Source organism: Truncatella angustata (assembly GCF_020726525.1).
Source record: "Truncatella angustata strain MPI-SDFR-AT-0073 chromosome Unknown BKA67scaffold_1, whole genome shotgun sequence".
NCBI classification, from domain to species: domain Eukaryota; kingdom Fungi; phylum Ascomycota; class Sordariomycetes; order Amphisphaeriales; family Sporocadaceae; genus Truncatella; species Truncatella angustata.
The window spans coordinates 3,275,650-3,295,925 of NW_025763381.1; the positions used below are offsets into that span (position 1 = coordinate 3,275,650).

The 20,276-nt window shown below is 49.0% G+C and overlaps 7 protein-coding genes across 7 annotated transcripts; 1 reads left to right on the forward strand and 6 right to left on the reverse strand.

Annotated features, from left to right (window-relative positions):
* Positions 1–460: 460 nt before the first annotated feature.
* Positions 461–3,072, reverse strand: BKA67DRAFT_530010 (uncharacterized protein; the record flags this gene model as incomplete). The annotated part of the gene is made up of 10 exons (XM_046099169.1): positions 461–469; positions 511–527; positions 582–1,218; positions 1,405–1,506; positions 1,568–1,636; positions 1,690–2,284; positions 2,381–2,561; positions 2,616–2,763; positions 2,813–2,858; positions 2,966–3,072. The coding sequence occupies 10 exons, from the start codon at positions 3,070–3,072 to the stop codon at positions 461–463; spliced, it is 1,911 nt and encodes a 636-aa protein (XP_045964014.1).
* Positions 3,073–4,248: 1,176 nt separating this feature from the next.
* BKA67DRAFT_634065 (glycosyl hydrolase family 61-domain-containing protein) lies at positions 4,249–5,703 on the reverse strand (the record flags this gene model as incomplete). Its single annotated transcript, XM_046105633.1, has 4 exons — positions 5,342–5,703; positions 5,105–5,267; positions 4,402–4,975; positions 4,249–4,347 (listed from the first exon to the last, which is right to left on the reverse strand). The coding sequence occupies exons 1-4, from the start codon at positions 5,538–5,540 to the stop codon at positions 4,249–4,251; spliced, it is 1,035 nt and encodes a 344-aa protein (XP_045964015.1). The 5' UTR covers positions 5,541–5,703.
* A 716-nt stretch (positions 5,704–6,419) lies between these two features.
* On the reverse strand, positions 6,420–8,116 carry BKA67DRAFT_530012 (AFG1-like ATPase; the record flags this gene model as incomplete). The annotated part of the gene is made up of 2 exons (XM_046099170.1): positions 6,420–7,834; positions 7,888–8,116. The coding sequence occupies 2 exons, from the start codon at positions 8,114–8,116 to the stop codon at positions 6,420–6,422; spliced, it is 1,644 nt and encodes a 547-aa protein (XP_045964016.1).
* A 1,104-nt stretch (positions 8,117–9,220) lies between these two features.
* BKA67DRAFT_530013 (uncharacterized protein) lies at positions 9,221–9,657 on the reverse strand (the record flags this gene model as incomplete). Its single annotated transcript, XM_046099171.1, has 2 exons — positions 9,221–9,482; positions 9,539–9,657. 2 exons carry the CDS (start codon positions 9,655–9,657, stop codon positions 9,221–9,223), a joined length of 381 nt encoding a protein of 126 aa, XP_045964017.1.
* Positions 9,658–10,942: 1,285 nt separating this feature from the next.
* BKA67DRAFT_589671 (uncharacterized protein) lies at positions 10,943–15,547 on the forward strand (the record flags this gene model as incomplete). Its single annotated transcript, XM_046104499.1, has 2 exons — positions 10,943–13,211; positions 13,263–15,547. The coding sequence occupies 2 exons, from the start codon at positions 10,943–10,945 to the stop codon at positions 15,545–15,547; spliced, it is 4,554 nt and encodes a 1,517-aa protein (XP_045964018.1).
* Positions 15,548–15,842: 295 nt separating this feature from the next.
* On the reverse strand, positions 15,843–17,828 carry BKA67DRAFT_31854 (MFS efflux transporter). The gene is made up of 3 exons (XM_046096171.1): positions 17,386–17,828; positions 17,305–17,332; positions 15,843–17,250 (listed from the first exon to the last, which is right to left on the reverse strand). Exons 1-3 carry the CDS (start codon positions 17,477–17,479, stop codon positions 16,155–16,157), a joined length of 1,218 nt encoding a protein of 405 aa, XP_045964019.1. The 5' UTR covers positions 17,480–17,828; the 3' UTR covers positions 15,843–16,154.
* A 514-nt stretch (positions 17,829–18,342) lies between these two features.
* BKA67DRAFT_511163 (MFS sugar transporter-like protein) lies at positions 18,343–20,165 on the reverse strand (the record flags this gene model as incomplete). Its single annotated transcript, XM_046097385.1, has 6 exons — positions 18,343–18,542; positions 18,597–18,743; positions 18,798–19,359; positions 19,418–19,591; positions 19,660–19,706; positions 19,769–20,165. 6 exons carry the CDS (start codon positions 20,163–20,165, stop codon positions 18,343–18,345), a joined length of 1,527 nt encoding a protein of 508 aa, XP_045964020.1.
* Between the last annotated feature and the right edge of the window lie 111 nt (positions 20,166–20,276).

Sequence of the window (20,276 nt, forward strand, 5' to 3'; positions counted from 1 at the left end):
CCACACTTTTCACTAGGATGGCATATTCAAGTTATGGGCGCATGACATAAAGAGCGTGGAGTCTGCGATAATTAATGACTATACTTGTATGATCTGATTTACATTATTGCAGATAGATAACATACCTGCACCAGCCAATATTCATCATCCTGACACATATCGACGACTCGGCCATTCATACATGATGACCACCAGTGGGCCAGCTAAGCAATGAATCTTCCATGCTCATGTGGCAAGATACGCCGTATCAGAAACTGCGTTTGACGTCTTAATGCAGTTTGTTTTGCGCCAGTTGTATTTAGATCCTCAGTGAGTAGCGGATATAATAGCTCTACTGCTTACTAGGAAAGTGTGTAGTTATTGCAGACTCCTAGTATAACAAATTTTATAATACAAAGTGGCGAGCCGGTTCAATCAGACCCTACCAAAGTACACGCTAAATATCTCCCATTGTCGTGATTCATGAAAACTAAAAGATGATCAAGCATCAAAAGTGATTGAGGAGTATACCTTGTCGCGAATCTGATCTGTGAGAAAGTAAGCATGCAGTTTATGGCATTTCCAAAAACCAATTCACATACCTCTCATGCCACTCAAAGCCTCGAAAGCAGTGCCATAGTTCTCCAAGGTACCTAGGATCGATAGGATACCCTGCTGCAGACGCCCAAGAAGGTTGTTCGCCAACGATCCTGTGTCGCCGTTCCAGCCGGAGTACATTGTTTGCGTTTTATCGTGGACCATGAGTAGCACATAAGCACATTGCATAGCGCAACATGCGAAAGATGGCATCGTCCTAGGCGCAATAATACTTGAGAATGGACCAATGTAGGAAGGCCCAGCCGATACCTGAGTAGTCGGGTTGGGATATGGTAGCAAATCGAAGGCTTGTGCGATATTCAAAGCGGATTTAAGACATATCTTAGCTGATTGATGACTGCTGAAAGGAAATATCGGTGTCAAGGGGGACTGGTATGACTGGCCGCCGTCTGAGGGAGACGAATGCATTGAAAGGGTGGGGGGTGATGATCCACTAGAATGACTCGAATGTACAGATTGCCCGTTGACGAGAGTACTACAGCACGATGGCCAGTGAGTTAGCTCTTGAGCATCAATCTTGCCCTTCTCCTGCAAAGGCCTTAGATCACAATTCTTTCGCGCAAAAACTGGCAGGTCAAAGAATGCGCAATATCGATGAACCTTAATACGTGCACTGAACCGCTTAGTATTGGAAGCACAGAGGGAATATTCCGACTTACCTATTCAGTTTGATCCTTGACATGCATCTCAATGTTTGAGCGACCGCAGCTTCATGTTGATCTGCCAATTGTGTTGCTGGGCAACTCAGCACCCAGTTCTCCGATGCTGCGATGAGTGGTTCCAGCATCAATTCCAATTCAATCATACAGTGCTCATATCAGAATGGGACTTCATTGTGTCATTCAGCTCGATGACAAATTGGGTTGCTGCAAGGATAGCTTGCTGCGATTTGATGTAGAGAGGCCAGGCCTATTGCAAGTAGTACCGTATTAGTTTTTCAACTGGTGCACATCCGATAAGAAGTACTTACCTCTGCGTCAGCTTCTATAACCGGCATCTTCGCTGTGAAAGACGGTACAAATACGTCGAAAGCAGGTTTCTTGCAGATGTTAATTACTTGAATGATCGTGTTTGTTGGCTTTAAGCACCTACCATGTTGGAGACAATTGAGCTTTGACAAACAGATATATATGTCATCCACCATGCACGCCGTCTTGCGTCCGAGAAGTTATCTTCCTCTTGTGTGAGTGTGTGTAGCGACATACTCATGGCTGCCATTAAGGCGGCATTGGCCCTTGTTCGCATCCGCTTCAAGTTACCGCGCTGGGCGTATTCATATACACTTAGAAGATTCAGCGCGATGATACTTTCAAGCTGCACCGGAACACGCTGATGAAATGCTTGGCGATGAACCTCGTCATCAGAATCCTCTAAGGCTCTTGATGGTTCGACAGCGGAATCCGGATGCTCACTCTCTGTCTCAACACTTTCAAATGCTGATTGTGCTAGGAACTGAGCATATTTTCGACGGAATAGAATGGACTCCTCAGCAAAAGGGCTTGGGTCCTGTGCGCAAGGGATGAGCGCCAATATTGCTGAGATGGCGAGTGCTGCAGGCGAAGACGACTCATCAATATCTATCGGCCTGGTTTCGAACAAAGGATCCGCCGCATCAGGCAAAAGTGGGACGTCTGGAGGTGGCAGTATTGGGAAGTATGGATGAATCCATATATAATATGCATTGAGTCTACATGGTCATCAGCCATCTCCAAGAAAATTGGGGTATCACGAAATAAGAGCACTGCTCGGAACGCGAGTCTCAGCAGAATGGGTTGAAGCTCACATTGCGAAGTCACTTGCATACGACCTGGCCATAGGGCCGGATCCATTCACTGGTGGTGAATTGCTTGCTGCGAAAGTTGATGTGTTGCTGAAAAGGCTGTCAAACAGGGTGTCGCTGTCATTGATGACCTCGGTCAGATTCTTCAAGCCAGCCCCAGGGTTGATGTAGTTCTCAACCAGAACTGCTTCATTCATCAGACAGACATATCACGCCTCGTGCATTGTGCAGTACTCACGACTAGGGGAGGCGGACGCGTCCGCGAGTGGGACGGTATCATTGGAAATAGATTCATGATTGTCCTCAGATATATGTAGTCGTTTCCGAACTCGAGGACCGCCTCGGCGGCTTGGCTTGTAGAGGCACTCGCGATCACGACTTTTACACTGGGAAATTTAGCTTGGAGCAACACACAGCAATGCTTGTTCTACATACACTTGCGCAAGGATTCTCTCCTGTACACCTCGTCCTCGAAGCGCGGCTAAAGTATGTCAGCGCCCGGATTTTCGGGTCCACCCCGACCGCAAGACGAAAAGATATCGAAGGAACGCTTTTCGGCACCGACAAGCCGGATGACACGGGACGTACCATGCAAGACAGGCGATTTTCACAGGCGGTGTCGCAAACTTCTTTCGTGCAGTACCTGAACTTTCCTGCATTGAGGGAGGAATCACAGATGCTTGAACTTCAGCCATGTTGCAATACGCTGGCTGTAGCCGTTCGCGAAGTAAGCAGATGTTGTGATGGAGACTATGTAGCAAATCCCGATGCACGAATGAAAGCAAGTTCCACGTCGCTTCGTATGATCGGGGTCAGCCTTGTCCCCGTGGGAAAGTAGTAGCGATCAGGAAGATGTGGATGGGGTTTTGTGAGTACACAATGACCGAAGTGGGGTAGCGGTCCAGCTGAAAATGTGAATTCACTATCATAGTTAGCTCTTTAAAAGGCTATCCCCTGGCATTAGAGCTCGGGATTAGACCTTGCGGCGTTCAGACCGTTACGCTGTTGGTCTGAAACATTAGCGCAGTCTCCCATCCCGAATATGTGATTTGCTTACTTGCCGGCCTTCACATGGTTGACATGGTTTCTAATACATGTATCAACTCATCATGAGAGATTCGAAAGCACCATATTGTACGACTTCATCTTGACAAACGAACTTTCTGTCTAAAGGCTTGAAAGTCAATGTTTATTATCGAATACCTGGAAGCGCATGTGTTGGTCTCCACAAATGACAAAGATTCGCCACATGTCTTCGATTCGGGTCGCGACGAGCAATAATAATTTGTGATATCATCTAAACGTGGGCTGATCGCAGAGAGAAAAAAAAAACCCGTGGAGGGGAACTAGAGCGGCAGTAAAGAGCTTCAAATCTCCCTGCTCTCCTTTGCCATAAACTGGAAGGTAGGAGACCCCCATCAAGATAAATCGAGAAATGTGCACTCTTTTCTTTATCGCGTTACAGAGAATACAGTACTACATATTGCCCTTACCTCCTCACACGGAGTTCCAGGATCAGCACCTTACACATCGCACACACCTGGAGCCATATGCGAACAAATGCAGCCCAGATCCCGTGGAATGGGTCGTCTCAGCAAATGCCGTAGTCAACAAATCCGTCAAATCCCGAGATTTAGCTGTCATCCATTGTGCTAGAAGCTTATGGGTCACGCAGTTGGCCAACCGTTGAGTATGGCTAGTCAGACTCAATCACTCGGCAATCCGTCTCTGTACACAATGGAACGAACTTCTTAAACGCATTGACCGTATCTACAGTAAAGTTTAAATATATACATCAAATGAGGCTAAAATCGCCTGCTCCGCCAACATAACCACGTGTTATATCGTAATGACTGCAATCATTGCATAGCTTATAGGACATGCTTTTTGGCAGCGCGCTTTCGCTTGCTTGAACACTTCTTTCCAGTTGTGACCGCTGATGAAGAGGCAGCTGGCGCGGCAGAGGTGGTCTGGACAACAGCAGCTGAGGACGCGGCGCTGGAAGAAGCAGCGGCAGCGGAGACGGCAGTAGTGCTAGTTGTGGCAGCAGCAGAGGATGCAGATGCTGAAGTAGTAGCGGCGGCAGCAGCAGAAGATGCCGCAGCTGTGGTGGTAGCTGCGGCAGCAGTAGAAGATGCAGCAGCTGAGCCGGTGGCAGAAGAGCCAGTGCTGTCATCGCCAACACACATTCCTAAATAGGTTTGGCCTTCGAGGTTGGCTTCATGAGAGTCACAGGCATCGGGCCAGGTAGCTTCACCAGGGGCAGTGTAGTTGGTGGGGATGGGATAGTAGATGTTGATGATCAGACCAGCCTCGTAGCCGGTGTACTGGCCGGGGATGCTCGTAACTGGGCTGGGGCTACCGGCACCGTCACCAGTGACGCTCAGCTGAGCGCAACCCATGTAGAACTGGGCACCACCAAACTCCTCAGCAGCGTGGAGGGCAACGTGCTCGGCGCGCATGAGGTAATCACCAGCGGGCAAATCGGTGGGCAGGTCAATAGTGAAGTTCTGGATACCACTGCTCCCAGAAGGGTAAGTTGCCCACTGGATACCCTCAGAGTTGATCTCGGTGTAAGTCAGCTCGTAAACCTTGAACCTGTGCAGAAATCAAAAGTCAGTAATATTCCTTTCTTCTGAAGGGAAAGGCGGTTTCAAGTCGCCTCCTGAGACAGCGAAATGACGTAGCTGAGAAGGGTGATAAAGGCCTCCAGGAGTAGTCACATACCAATCACCAGATCCGTCGTAGGCATTGGCTGCAGTGCCGTCGGGAGCCTTCGACATCCAAACAGAAAGAGGACCGGGGTGAGAGATGGCAGCGTTGATAGTGAAGCCGACGTTGTCACCAGGGGCGACTGTGTAAGTCGAGGTCTTGGCCATGGTGGCAGCGACTGTCAAGGGGATATCGTGTTAGCTCACATCTCTAGAAGCAATGGGCGTATGGACAGAGAATTCAGTGACGTACGGTTACCACCAGAGTTGCAAATCATGTCAGTGGATGTAATGTCTGTGATGGGGGAGTTTGAGTTGTTCGTCTGGCGAACGTACTCGTAAGCACTGGTAACGTTGCCGTTGACGATCAGAGCCTCGAAGTTGTAGTGAGCGAAAGCAGTCGGCACCAAAGCCGCCGCGGCCATAAGTGTGGAAGAGATCGTGGAACGCATTCTGGCGACAGTTTTCTAGTACTTGCGAAAGTAGGTAAAGATCGATTTGTAAGTGCAGTTTGTTCGTTGGTGTAAGAGAATGAGGCGTCCACCAGGGGCGAAAGAATGAATGACGAATGGGTTAGGAAAAGAAAGGACAGACGCAAGCGACTGAAAGTGATCGTACAACAACCTCGAAAATTGAGAATGAGTTGAAAACAGAAGCGAGGAAATCACCAGGTCTTGGCAAACCTCTTATACTTCTACCTACCAGTGCGGCTCTGTAAGTTCGAGCATTTGGCTCATCTCGGCTCAGGCCGGATTAGCCCACTGCTTAGTCCGTCGGATCCAAATTGTTTTTCTATATTCCCAGTGGAGCCAGGAGGCTCGCGAAACCTGAAACAGATCCAGCAGACATGGGGTGTATGGGGAATATTCCATATTTCCACTCCAATCCCAGATCCAGGAGCATCTTGATCCAATCAGAGATCTTGTCAGAGAAACAGAATTGCCAGGGTTCTGCATGTTTGCACCGTTCCAATCTGATTGTTTGCAAGGGGGTGGGCGCTCTGGTTTGTGTTCTCTTGGCATGTATATGAGACGAACTTCGGCGCTTGCATATTGCATCGCATGGCCTGCACGCGTAATCAGGGGGGGCACCAGGATATCTTCGACACCGAGCTGGAAAGCAGATACGATCTCTTATTTAAACCCATCTTCCACTTTGATATAGTAATCGCAAAGGCCATTGCAGATGGCTGGTGTCTAAATATTCTATCCTAGAACTCTCCGCAAAGTGGTATATCCCTAAAATGTTGTGCATAAAATGTGATATCATGTTATACTGGTAACCCATGGGGCATTGTGTCGGTGGTAATCAAATGACAGGGCTATCCAAGCTCACATACTATCCTCCATGTGCCGACTTCGCACCTTTGCCCAATCATCCCGCTCTTTCTTGCCGCCCGCCTTCTCAAGCCCCATGCCTCTTTCGACCCATTCTTTGCTTCCCATCTCTGTGAGCCGAGAAAGAGCTCTGATGAAAGCAAAGCGCTCTTCGTCGCCCGAGAAAACGTTAGCTTCCTTTAGTTGCTGAATATTATTGTTCACGTCCTCCATGGCATCTTGAACGGCACCTTTCACCGCCTGTTCTGAGTCCTCGCCCTTATCATTAGCCTTCTCCTTTTCTTGCATCGAATCTTCCAATTCTTGAGCGGAGAGGAATAGCTGTGTAAGAGGCTTAGCTGTCGTCAGTACAAGTTTGGCATGAGCCTCGTAAACTGCATCGAGGAAGGTGATGAACCGCCGGGCGATATCACGTTCACGATATGTCATACCCGGCACTTCAGTTACGATGAAGGCATCGTAGTTGCGGCATAGCTCGATATAGTCTGCGGCACCCGTGGCTTTTCCAAGCAGCTCTTTGAAGGTGAACCAGGCGCATCTGCCGCTGACTCGAGGAACGTGTATCTCGCGGCCCCATACTGTTTGTACTTCGGAATGGGGTTCGACCGACTCATGGTCCCCCAAAAATCGAAACCACTTCTCCGCATGTGAGGCTGCATGGGCATCAAGGGGTGTGTGATAAACACCAGACGCCGGTCGAGGGATTTTTCGGTAATCCGTAGGTGAATCAAGGTTGATTACGTGTAGACGCGATTTCAGCAGGTTGATCGCCGGGATGAACGACTGTCGCTGAATACCATTCTTGTATAACTCATCTGGCATCCGATTTGAGGTTGTGACGAGAACGACTCCGTGCGACATAAGTGACTCGAGTAACCGCCGTAAAATCATGGCATCTGCCACGTCTGTACACTGAAACTCGTCGAAACAGAGCACGTTGGCCTGCTCTGCTATATCGGCTGCTACGAATGGCACAGCATCGATGTCATTTCCATGTTCCATCTTCATCTTGTGAAGTCTCTTGTGTACATCCTGCATGAAATTGTGGAAGTGTATCCTCGTCTTGGATTTGACGGATTTCGGCATGGTCTCATAGAACAAGTCCATAAGCATGGTTTTGCCGCATCCGACATCGCCATATAGGTAGAGCCCCCGGGGTAGGTCAGCCGGTATATCCTGCAACGGCGCGCTGCTCTTGTTGGATCCAAACCAGCCAAATATTGATTTCGACGGTTTGAGAGATTCTATTGTCGGATGTACGACGGCCGGTGATTCGTATCGGATGAGTTCATCGTGTAAGTGTTGTAAATTTTGGATGATGCCCCGCTGGTGCTCGTCGTTACGCAGACGTCCTTCGGCTACTCGCCGGTCGTATTCTGCGATAGGCCCATGATTTATAGATGCAGTCACTAGTCACACACGATGTTAGGGAGTGCGATGATACAAAGGAGCCGCTACCGACCTTCCTCGGCTATGGTCGCATAAGGACGTGTGCGCGAATAAAGCTGTGCATTGAATTGCCTGTGCGATGCGAGTCGTGTAGATGTCGGCGTTGTACGTGGAGCAATGTAGTTGCGCTGTTGCACCTGTGTCCTCAAGCATTGGCTACAGAGTAAGCGTCTACCCTCGAATCTCGCCGGTGGTCGTGGAGACAGAAGTCGCTGAGCAGGAGACACGGTTCGAACTCGCATGCTGAGCCGATGAAGTAATTATGCTATTGAGTCCCTGCAATAAGTATATATAGGAGCATGTTTAGGTATGCAAAAAAGAGAAGCAAAGGCACCAATCTAATGTCGAGTAATTTCTATTCTAGGAGGTGCAGAAACAAAGTCTTGTCCGCGATCTCAAAAGGATTGGAAAACGGAGAAGTCTCGGGACTCTGCGCCATGTCGTCAACCCACATGGCATAACTTAAAAGAGTAGAGAGTCCTTTCAACTTTCCCGGTAATAGCAGAATGACCGAGCCTTGGCGCTAGCACATCTACAGCTTAGCCGAGCGGGCTGGGTGGGGAAGACAGGAGGGTGGACCTTTCCTTGCGCTGGGTCCGTTTTCATATGGATGATGGATGTAGAGACAGTACGGATCCGTGGCTGCGTGGCAAGCAACGCTGCAACTAAGTGCGCAATGGAATTCCCTTGACCTCTGACGGAAAGATGTGGCCGGGAGACCTGTATTTTTCGCCTTAGAGAATGGAGACAATTGAAACCCACATAAAAACATAGTTGAAAAATCCTCTGGTGTGATGTCAGAGGCGGCGCTCAACCCCAACCTGTGCACCATTAATTCGTGCGATTGTGGTGGGCCGTTGGATAGGATACTACGTACTCTGTTCTCTGTATGGCCGGGAGGGATTCAGGTAGACGACGAATTTCTACTGCAAAATCCATTGCATGACTTGCAGCTCCGCCAAACTTCACTACTGGGTTGTCTTTTTGAGTCTAGACTAGGGCCTCATTAAACAAGTCCTGCGCTGTCTTTTGGCCAAAGACAAGGCATAGGTCATTGGTTTCTGCTTGAGTGAACTTTTCCATTCAAGTTGGACTCATCACTGCCGACTACAGCGCTGGGTCGTTCGTATGACCATAATGCCGTGCAAACATGCAAGGCCTAATCGAAGATACCTTCAGCGCTGCTGGCATTTTCACATGCCCGTTGCTTGGTGCCTCGAAGCATGGCATTCTTGATATCGACGTGTGCAAATGCAGCAATTCGCCAACCTGGATTTCGGAGTCGGTGGCAAGGCCGTTCCTTTCTCGACAACCAGGCTGCCAGCCTCGAGTGCGAAAAGCATGGATCATCTTCCTTTGGCGAACTTCTCATGCCATTTGCCTTTAGTAGCTGGTGCTATGCTGGTGCTGGCCTGAGGTATGAGCTCTATAGTATCGTGGACTGTCGCTATGGCCTTGAGTCCAGGCTCTGGGATTTGTGACGAGTCTGTCGTGGTCTCGCCAGGGCTCAGCAGCATCAGGGCGTTTGATGTGTTCTTCTGCCGCAATCCCCAGGTCTTCTCCCCATGCTTGATAAGGGCTGAATTTGCTGACGATTCGAGAGTCAGGCTAGACGTGGGGATGAGTCAACTGCTTCGGGAAGGACTGGGGCCCAATTCACTTACACAGGAGCGTCGTCAGCTTCGAGCAAAGCTAATAGCTCCGGAGGCAACTCCAAGAGCTTATAATTCAGTCCATTGTGAGCATGCGTCAATGGGATGCCAGCGTTGTCCTGGGTGGCCATGCTCGCTATGACGTCTGAAGTGATCTGACAGGGGGTCTGCAGAGCGGTCGGATAATATTTTAAGGTATGAAGATCAGTTTGGATCTTGATGATTGCTAGAGACAAATTTCCGGAGAATGTCTCTCGATCAGAGGGGCCGTGCGACCCTGGGTCATGCTAATGGGGTGAAGGTTGGATTAGGTGTCCCAAATTCGACTAGGAACCAGACAGACAGACGAGATGGAGTGACACAAACAAGTGTTTTCTTTTGATCGTACTCCTTACCGCAACCAAAATCCATGGGAAACACTTTGGATTCGCAAGAGTTGGGGCGCCTTGTTATATAACGACCCGCTTCGCAATCATATTGCAGGTACCTATCCTGCACCTTGACATTGTAATCGTGGTCTGCCTAGTCTTAGTCAAGGTACACCAATTAAGGTAGTAGCCGCATTTCGGACAGTGGGCCCGAATCCAGTCGTCTCCAGCTTCAGACTGTTTACTTTTGGTGGGGGAGCAACCAATCAAGCCGCGGAGACCAGCCGCGAATCGCGTGTTTATCTCATTTTCCCTGGTCAAGTCTAGACTAAAGTAAAGTCTACAAGTACATACAGACAGTCAGGGTAAGACGACAGAAAATCTCCGAACAGGGCGAGATCCAGTTGAGGTGTATCCCAGTCACTCTTTCTGATAACATTACTCTCGTTATCCACCATTCTGGCATTCGCTTCGTCTCCTCGCAGATTCGTTTGCGCGTACTTGTGTATATCGGTTCTGGCCTGTTTTGTATCCAATCCATGTTGTGAAGCTTGGTTGCTTTGGTGGATTCTGAGCTAAGGCATCCTGCATGCAGGCTTCTTTGCAGTAGTTAGCTGCGTTGCGACACCAATTGGAAAGTAAACAAATCACCAGCAACTCCAGCTCCAGATCCAGATCCAGATCCAGATCCAGCTTGAGCTTGAGCTCCGACCTCGAACCAAGCTTTCGCACTGGCCAGTTTTACATCGGGCAGCACAGTACCCGCGCAATATTGATTCTATCTCGTCCCAAAAACAACACGAGATCACCGATTAGCAGCAGGCTTGATCCAGCCAGGCACCTCGAGATAGACAGACCAGCTGCCCCCATAGTCACTCGTCTTGTCGCTAGCTCGGTCACTCCATTGATCTTATCCATCCAGTCGCTCGCTACTACAACCAACTACCTCGCGCTACCTTACTCAGTCCCACCGCTGAGTTCGAAAGAACTGATTCGACCCATCCCTTTAGCAGCCAGCATGATATGATCGTGGCTCTCTGAAACGGTCATGGTTCGCGTCACTGAGGAGCTGGCTCTTTCGCCAGAACATGTCACTCTTTACCATACTACCGACCCATTGCTTGGACATTTGCCTATTCTGATCCTCCATGGGCCCTCGACAACGGCCAACTACACGTTCAACAGCTCGCGGGTACAGTTGCACATCTATAGTCCAGCAGGCTTTCAGTCTTTCCCCCGCGTCACAATCTCTCCGAACTCGCCCTTCTACGACGTTGTCAACTTCCTCCCACGCGAGTTCCAAGGCGATGAAATCACCCGTGCCCTAGCCTTCGGCCTGTTCAAATACTTCAGCGAACTCCCTGAAACCGTCAAGGCTCATGTCCGACATCAATATCCCACGACCAAGGGCCGCCGCCCCGGCTCCTCGCCCACCTTGTTTGGGGAGCAGCATGCCGCCGACATTGCCCAGAACATGGTCAGCTCAGAGAGGTCTGCTGAGATTATACCAAAACTCCAGATGGCCTTACAGACACAGCACATTACTAATGTCGACATTGATTTGGTGCTTCCTCCCGGTTCCATTGTCCCGTTACTGCCCGAAGACTACGAAAATCTGCCCGAGGACGAGGACGATATCATGGATCCCACTTTGCGCCAATACGGAATGTATACGCCTTTGGTGAGACTCTTTGGGGAAACCATGTTCATGCCGACCTCGCGATTGCGCCGAGCGCCTTCGAAACCTACCGCATTGAACCGCCAAAAATCTTTTGCCAGTGAGCAAAAGCTAGAGTTGCGCCGCAAATTGGCTGAGTTGGTGGATACTGAAGAGCGCTATGTGATGAAGCTGAACGAGCTCGTGAAACATATTGCAGATGAATATAGGCAAAAGGCGACGCGGAAATCTTCGAACAGCTTTAGTCCGCCCATGGAGGATGTTGAGAAGCTTTTCCCGCGATCATCTGAGACCATGTTACAAATCAACGGTGGGTTCATGCAGGAATTGCGCAAGATCATGGATGAAACCGAGGAAGAAGCCATGGAAGATATGGAATCTGGTCCATCTTCCAGAAGTGGTATTCCAGGCAGCTCTGCTGGCAAGTCCAAAGACCCCAGTGGCGCATTGGCGATCGCTCGGGTCATGTTGGAATGGTTTCCTCAGTTCACAGACTGTTACCAAGACTACATTCGAGCGAGCCAGGACTTTCCACAACTCATCACTTCCTTCATTGACCAGCAGTCGAGTTTCTCCCAACGAGTAGCCGTCACTGGAGAACAGCACTTGCGTTCCACCGTCATTGAGCCTGTTCAACGTCTACCTCGGTACAGTCTGGTCATTGATCAGATTGTGAACTGCCTTCCCATGACGCATCCTGCACTTCAACCGATGCTGAAGGCTCGAGATATCATTGCCAATATCTGCTCTATGGACGACCCCCTGGCTGATAAACCCCACGTCAGTACACGATTACGGAACATGATTCAAAGCTGGCCCAATGACCTGGAGCCTAGAGGGCGATTGATTGTTGCCACCGACTTCTCGGAGTTACCTGCACCGTACGACGCAGATGCTCCAATCGACATCAACACTGATGAGCAGGCTGGCATTTTTTTACTCTTCGCTGATTGCGTCGTGCTCGTCAAGAAAATATATGGTTGTAACATGACAGCTCGTGATCTGTTACGAGAAATCGACAAACCATCAGCAGCTGGCCTTTTGGCTACAATGACTAACGCAGCTGGTGGCGAGGGTACATATGAGCTTGCTTTCGCGGGATGGCACGACCTGGCTGCGGTGCGTTTTACGGAGTCATCCGATTCGAGGATGATTTGGATGACTTCGTCAAAAGAGATGCATGGAGCTCATGCCAGTGAGTATGTCAAGAATACCGGGTTAACCTCACGGTGTTTTGTGCTTGAAGAGTCATATGAAGGAAAGTCAGCAAAGTGGAGCGAAGACGTTGTCAAAGCTCGTGTTGAAGGTCGATTCGGTGAAGCGGAGCGAGAGGATCCTCGGTGGACATTGAGATCGTTGCGAATGCCTGATACAAGTCTCGGCCTGTATACAGCGGTGTTTCAAGAGGGTCTTGATCAATTGATCGAGGGTCGAAAAGAGCCTGCACCGATTCGAATTGTTGTTGATCATGAGAAGGGCACGAAAGGCTCTCCTATCGGCCATTACGGTGTCGAAATTGTTTCGGATATCAAGACTGGTGACATGAAGAAGGTTGCTATCATTACTGTGGGATTAACTGGCAAGAAGTCAAATGACGAGACAGTATTAGAAGACTTCTTGCCTACTCTTGCTAGGAGAAGTAAGTTGTGTCCTACAATGCGCAATGTGGTCCTCCTACTAATCAATCTAGTCATTCATCTCCTAAGCACGCAATTTAGCGTTGCGAACCCAAATATCGCCGCCGCCCTGGTGTCCTTCCACACCAAAATTTTGCGAGGTCTCAACCTTACAAACCGCCTCGAGAAATCCAGGTCATTCTTGACGACATCCCCGGTCAAGATGCTTACAAGTTTCCTAGGTGGTGGTAGCAGCACCATATCCGAGACGAATATGGGAACCAAGAGTCCCCGTGCACCGGTCTCTAGCCTCTTTCCCGCACCCGCAATAAGCAGATCAAATAGCTCCATCAAGGATTCAGCATCAATTTTTGGATCTGCCAAGAGCCGAGATGGCATCAAACTCGGTATTGATGATCAACCCGAGAATCCTCTTGTGCGCTTGGAACAGACCTTTACGGGCTATATGGCCAGCCTCCATGAACAAAAAGGCAATTTCATAGCCCGGATGATCATTAATCGAGGAGCTGTCGATGAGCTGGCCGTCAATGATCTCTACAACAAGCTCATTGAAAATCCTTTTGAGACTGAAACTCCCCCAGAACTGACAGCTGATGTTGTTTTTGTGGCATTTGAAAAGTTTGTGAAAATCGCCTGGCGTGAGCAAATGGGAGCAATCATGTCGATGAAGAGTTTGGAAGCACTTCAAGAGCGCGCATCTAAGAGGGTAGTCGGCGAATTCGCCGACTTCGTGAGGTTCATGTTTGGAGACATGGCTCCTCAAAATCGTCGAGCATTTACGGCGTTAGTGAAACTGCTAGCCGCTCTCCTCGATGGGTGCGCAAATGACGGCGACCGGGGCGCCTTGACACTCGCATTTGCAGAACTCCTCGTGGATGACGACAGTGCACAAAACTATATCAATTTACTTGATCGACTCGTGCAAGACTGCGACCGAATTTTCGACCACCCTACTTTCGATTTGGAAGCCAGCCTTAGCCGCGCCGATTCCATTTACGAATCCATGAGCTTAGCCAATCGTGGCGCGAAATCGCATACCGGTTCGTTGACGTCGAACACTTCGTCGCTCAGGAGGAAACTAGGCTTTGATACGCTTTTACGTCAGAATAGCAAGACCGAAGAGCGGCCCTCTGTTTGGAGAACTTTGAGTAAGCACGGAAGAGGCAACTCGGTTAGTGAAAGCTCAAGTTTGTCAAAGGCGACTGGAGGGAAATCTCGGTCCATCGATATGGGTACGGCGCCCAACAAACTCAGGCGGCCTGGTTCGCGGGACAGGCCACCGCTTGCTGGGGCATTTGACGATACATTTACAAGGCCCCTTAGCTCACATCGCCTTGAAACCATTGGTGATCTTGTCGAGCCTACAGAAGATGCAACTCCGAAGACGCCCAGGAGGAAGCGCCGCAGCTCCTTGTCGGATCTCAGAAGTCTTATGGTAACAACCAGTTTGCAAGATGAGGATGAGCCGTTGCAGCCATTATCCCATATCCAGGAGACGTCTCAAAAGTTAAACTCAGGTCCAAAGATGCCCTCTTCTACAAGAATACCTATGAGTCCGATGTCTAATGGCCGCACTGACCGTCAGAAGGAGAACATTCTTGGCAGTCCGTTTCGGGGATCTCCAAATCCGTTCCAGACTCCAGCTCAATCATCGCCAACAGAATCGCCAGTGAAGGGCCATAACAAGGGCTTCTCGACGTCTAGTATACCCACCTTGAAGTCAATCAAGTTGGCAACTCCGAGGACCGATTCTCCAATGCGGCCACCGCTGAGCCCAACTAGAAGCTCCACAAGTACTAGGTTAAGACTTCAATCTCCCCAAAAACTTCGCGAACGACTGCAGTCCGAGAAGCAGGCGGTGGAAGACGTGGACGCCAATTTGCAATCTGAACTTTCAAAGATTGCCTCAGACATGGCTCGAATGACATCAACATTACCGCGATCCAACACTGTTGATCTTCGCAAGTTGTCGTCAAGTGTCAACGCCCTTGAGTCGCGTATACCGGTTCTCATAAAGGAGATAGGCGACCGTCAGGAAACATTACAACGTGATATGGACAACACCCTTAAAGCAACTGAAGCAAAAGTCAAGGAGATCGACCAGTTATACAGGGAAAGCACGGCTGAAAATGAGCTACTATACGAGAAGTTCAATAGTGAACTTGCCAAGATTGTCCGAGCACTCAAGGGAAAGAGCGGAGAAAAGGAGGAGATTATGACAAAGATGAAAGAAGCCACCGATGAGACGGCGAGAATGAAGAAGGAGAACGCCAGGCTAAGACGCGAAATGGCAAGCTTGAGAGCCATGGTGAAGGGTGCCGTGACCGAGACTGCCTAGAAGGTGGGCCGCTTAGTTACGAGGATCGTAAAAGCGTTGGCGTTATGGTTGCTTTGGAGGCTGAGGCGGGCCATCTGAATAATCGTCTTTGGCGTTGCGGAAGTGGATGCATGTATCTTGCAAGAATACCACGGTTGTTATAGTAGTGCTCTGCACGGGACAGGAAGGCCGGATTAGAAGGTTTCCAGGAGTACTAGTCCTACTGAGCTAGGATAAAGCCTTCAAAGGTTGTATGAATATGACTTCCAAGAAAAATTTTAAGATGATTTGGCGCAAACTGCAAGTTATGCAAAATGGGAATTATTGTGAACAGAGCTGCTGTTGACAGCTAAATTACATGTAATCTCGAAATGAAACGGTGAGAGTCGTGCTGTTTGTCATTATGCCGGGAGATCTAAGACTACTTCTCTTTTCTTTCCCATTTCTGACATACAATCTGTTTGTCTGGAGCGTCTTCTTCTCAATACAAGGCATGCTTGATATGTGTTTTTACTTCCACGTATTATGCAAGGCTTATCCCACATCCTACAGCTTAATGCCTTGAATATCGTAGCAGTCAACATTTTCCAATAAACTCTTAGGAGTACATCTCGATTAGAATGCAGAATTATTCAAGTCGCTTTCTCGCTGCTGGGATACCAAACCAGACAATGATCATAAGCCCACATAACCCAATAACAACAGGGTGAAGTACATATGTACCAATCTTCTGGGAGAGAAGACCTATAGCAAGGGGCATGAAAGCCCCTCCGGAGCTGCCGAAAGCGCTGATGATTGACAACCCGCTGACCTGCTCCTTGCGGGAAAGATTGCGTGTGAAGACGATGGTAGCACAAGGCCAGACTGGGCCCAAGAGCAGGCCGACTATGGCTACAGCCACAGCGTTACCTATAATGTTGGGTACAAGCCACACGAGAAGCTCAAAGGCGGCCGACCCTATTACAAGGCCGTAAATGAACCCTTTCTCGCCTAATCGATGCCCAAGGGGCGACAACAGGAAACGGCCAACTGTGATGCCCGCCCAGAAACCAGCCGATACATAGCCGACTTGTGAAGGATCGCCACCTCGAGTCTCGATCAAGAACGAGACGACCCAACCAGAAACCGATACTTCTGCGCCTTGGTATGTAAAGACGAAGAGGGCCCCAAGTAAAACAACTCTCGACTTGAAGGCTGCCAAGGTAGCAGAACCTCGGCCACGTTGTGCTTCAGGCACTGTCTGTGCCGAACCGTAACTGATGTGCAACTCTTTATCGTAATCCCAGAAAGACCAGGCCGCAAATATGGCATTGAAAGCAGCGAGACCAAGAGTGACAAGGTAATACCGGCTCCAGACGAGGTTGCCTGCCGTAACCATGGCCGTAGCTATCAAGGGGCTAACAATGCCGCCGAGGCCGTACGCGCCAGCGGAAAGTCCGAGCAAGGTCGGCGCATTCGAAAAGCTGGCGCAAAAGACGTTGCTGAGGGGGAGATTGACAGCACATCCAAACCCAACGACGAAGAACGAGATGGCAATAACCGGAAAGGGGGCACCGCAGATTATCGGAATGTAGCCGCAGCATATCAGTGTCTGGCTAAGCGCAAACGTTTTTGCCAACCCTAGATGGTTTCGAACTCTAGCAACCACCGGGGCAGCTGTGATATAGCCCAGAGCGGCACCGACGAAGATCAAAGAGACAATGGCGTAGCCAATATCGTAATATCTATTTCACGTCAGGCTCACCATAAAACAGTTTGTTAGGGGGGGGCTAATCTACTTCTCCATATAAGGAATCAGCGCACCCGCTGCAGAGTCGTTAAATCCCGCCAACATAGACGTGAGACAGATGGCTGCCAACCTGTATCTGTTTTTTGTGCCAGAAAGTGGTTCCATGGCCTCCACAACATCTTGTGGAGCCTCTTCGTCTGCTGGTGTTGTTGGTTGACTGGCATTGCGAACAGGGAGCGTGCGTAATTCGGTAGACTCCAGAGCTGGGACGATGAGAGGCACCTGGCCTGGCCTGCCACCTCGCGCGGCCAATGGTATGGGACGAGGTGTATATTGACTAGCCCTTGAATCTGTGTGGGTGAGCGTTGAGAGCATTGCACCCGCTCCAGAGGAGCTCTGTTGAAAGAACATGATCCAATCCTTCAAATGCAGAGATCGCAGAACCCTCGGATCGGCGTGCAGGAAGCCGTAGGAAAGTTGCAAGCACGTAGATGCGACGCTCCGTGAAAGCTTTTATCTGGTCGTCAGCGCAATGATCGGTGAGTTATTATAACGCGCCTTTCCGGTCAGACGAAATGGGCATGGTCCACAGACGGGGATTCGTAATGGCTTGGCGGTGGGGGTAACCATGAAACCCAGACACGCTTGACACACTCGACAATACTCGTGACTATACAATGACTCAGTATTACAAAACGCATCCAAGTGACGTATATAAGTATTCAGGTATGTTATAGTCAATTCGGAATGGGTTTCCACTAATAGGATATAGAAACCCTCGAAATCACTAAGATTAACCAGTGAAGCCTAACAAAAAGCGACTATACTGTAATAATATAACATAAAATAAGGTAAGATAAGTTAAGATAATTTATAATGGTTTTATGTATGCTTGTTATCTATTTAATGCCTTATGTTTATACGACGTGGTGAATTTCTGTATTAGCAGCTTGCGTATTCTTGGAAGGTTATTGTAAGAGAAAATAATGACCTTGGAACATGATCTAGTTAAACAAAAGATTGCCCCCTTGCTAAAAGATCACTAAATTACTGGATTCAATTTCAGCACTCCAATATTACAGCGTGTTTAGGCTGCTGACTTTTCCACGTGCTGTTCCTCAACCTCTTCTTTCAATTCCGAATGCGAAATGTCGACATTGTCCATTGACGATCTCCAATGCAATAAAATCTTTTCACCGGTAAACAACTTATCGATTTGCTCAAGCGTAAGGTTTTGCGTCTCCGGATAGAGAAAGTAAATTAAAGGAAGGAAGCAAAAGTTGAAAACTAATTATTTGTTAGACAAATCGAGTTGCGCCAATAGTACAACAAAATACTTACCGCAGAAGTAGACATATGTACGCCAACCGATACTACTGATGCTAATTGGGGTGATTTCTACCACGAGGAAAGTAAAAATCCAGTTCGAAGCCGAGGCGAGTGCAGCTGCACGTTGACGAATGGCGAGCGGTGCATATTCAGCCGGAACTTCGAATGGTCAGGACTATAGAAGAACAATCTGGGGTGGGGTTGGTAGCTTACGCAGCCAAGGGATGGCTAAAAGTCCAACTGCGAAAAAGAAGTTGAACAGAAAGAGCATAACGGTGGCCACATAACCAGCAGGCGCTGTGCCATTATGAACTGTTCCGGCAAGGATGGCCATACAGCAACCTTGCCCGGCAGCTGCGAAAAGCATCAACTTCCGACGGCCAAGTCTATCAATAACCCAAATAGGAATTAAAGATGAAACGAAGTAAGCGACGCCGTTAAACCCAGCCAATAACAGAGAAAGGTCGTGTGAGAGTCCGACAGAGTTCTGGAATATACTCGGAGCATAGTAGGTGATCAGGTTGATTCCGGAGAGCTGCTGCATAAATTGTCCACCGATTCCAAGCATCGTCCTGTAGAAGAACTTCTGTTCACCGTTCCTGAGTAATGCTTTGTAAGAGTTACCCTGGGCAGCCTCTCGTTCCTCGTGGATCGCATGTTGGATTTCGGCCATTTCCCGGTTGACAAATTCGATACCGTCTGCTGTGGAAGTTTGCTTGGCGAGCAGATCCTTAAGAGTTTTTCGCGCTTCCTCGTGTCGATCTCGAGCAATAAGCTGTACGGCTATTAGTCTTCATCCATCCAAGTATGCTGCAAAGAATAAGTGTACTTACCCAACGGGGTGATTCTGGCAGTGGAATGATGAATAGAAAGGTCAATAATGCAAAAACGCATTGAAGAGCCAGAGGAAATCTGAACTGCGAAGCGTTGTTGACATAAGACATCCCGTAGTCCACCCAATACGCTGTCATAACACCGAAAATATTGATAGCTAGTTCTATGCTTAGCTATAAGGAAAGTCAGTCGTGCTTAAAAATTGTGTACGGAAGCTCAGGGTATGCGCAGCCCAACGTACTCCTTTGCCGCGCTTGTGCGCCATCATCAACTCGGAATGCCAGACAGCTATATAAACCGTTAGTATGCACAGATGATGACATATTAAGCTGTTCACCGGATTGACTCACGAATAGTACTGGTATTTAGCCCATTACCAAATCCTGCGACTATGCGGCCGACAATAAGATGAGCAATGTTGTAAGCCGAGGCTTGCAGAGCTCCACCAATGCAGAGTATAAGACATCCGGCCATGATGGTCTTTCGACGGCCAATCTTTTCACCAAAAAGAAGGGCAAGAATGGAGCCGAAGAAGCACCCAATCTCGTAGATAGCAACGACCGTGCCTTGAAGTGAGGCACTACCACCGGCCCCAGCATTGGTATTGATTTCGGGAAACTGGCCAGTGAATGCAATGCCCGTCAAGAGGCCAGACATAACGCCCTGATCATATCCAAAAAGCAAGAAGCCGCAGCCAGCAGTCGCAGTGATTGCCCAGTGCAGGGGGCGGCCTGTAATCAGAGCCATGGTAAGCAGTATTGCAACGATTCGCGATGAGTGTTGAACCATGGAAGTCTACGCAACTCTAGAGTAGAGAAGCTGTGGTTGCTTGATTGTGCTTACTTACATATGATATGG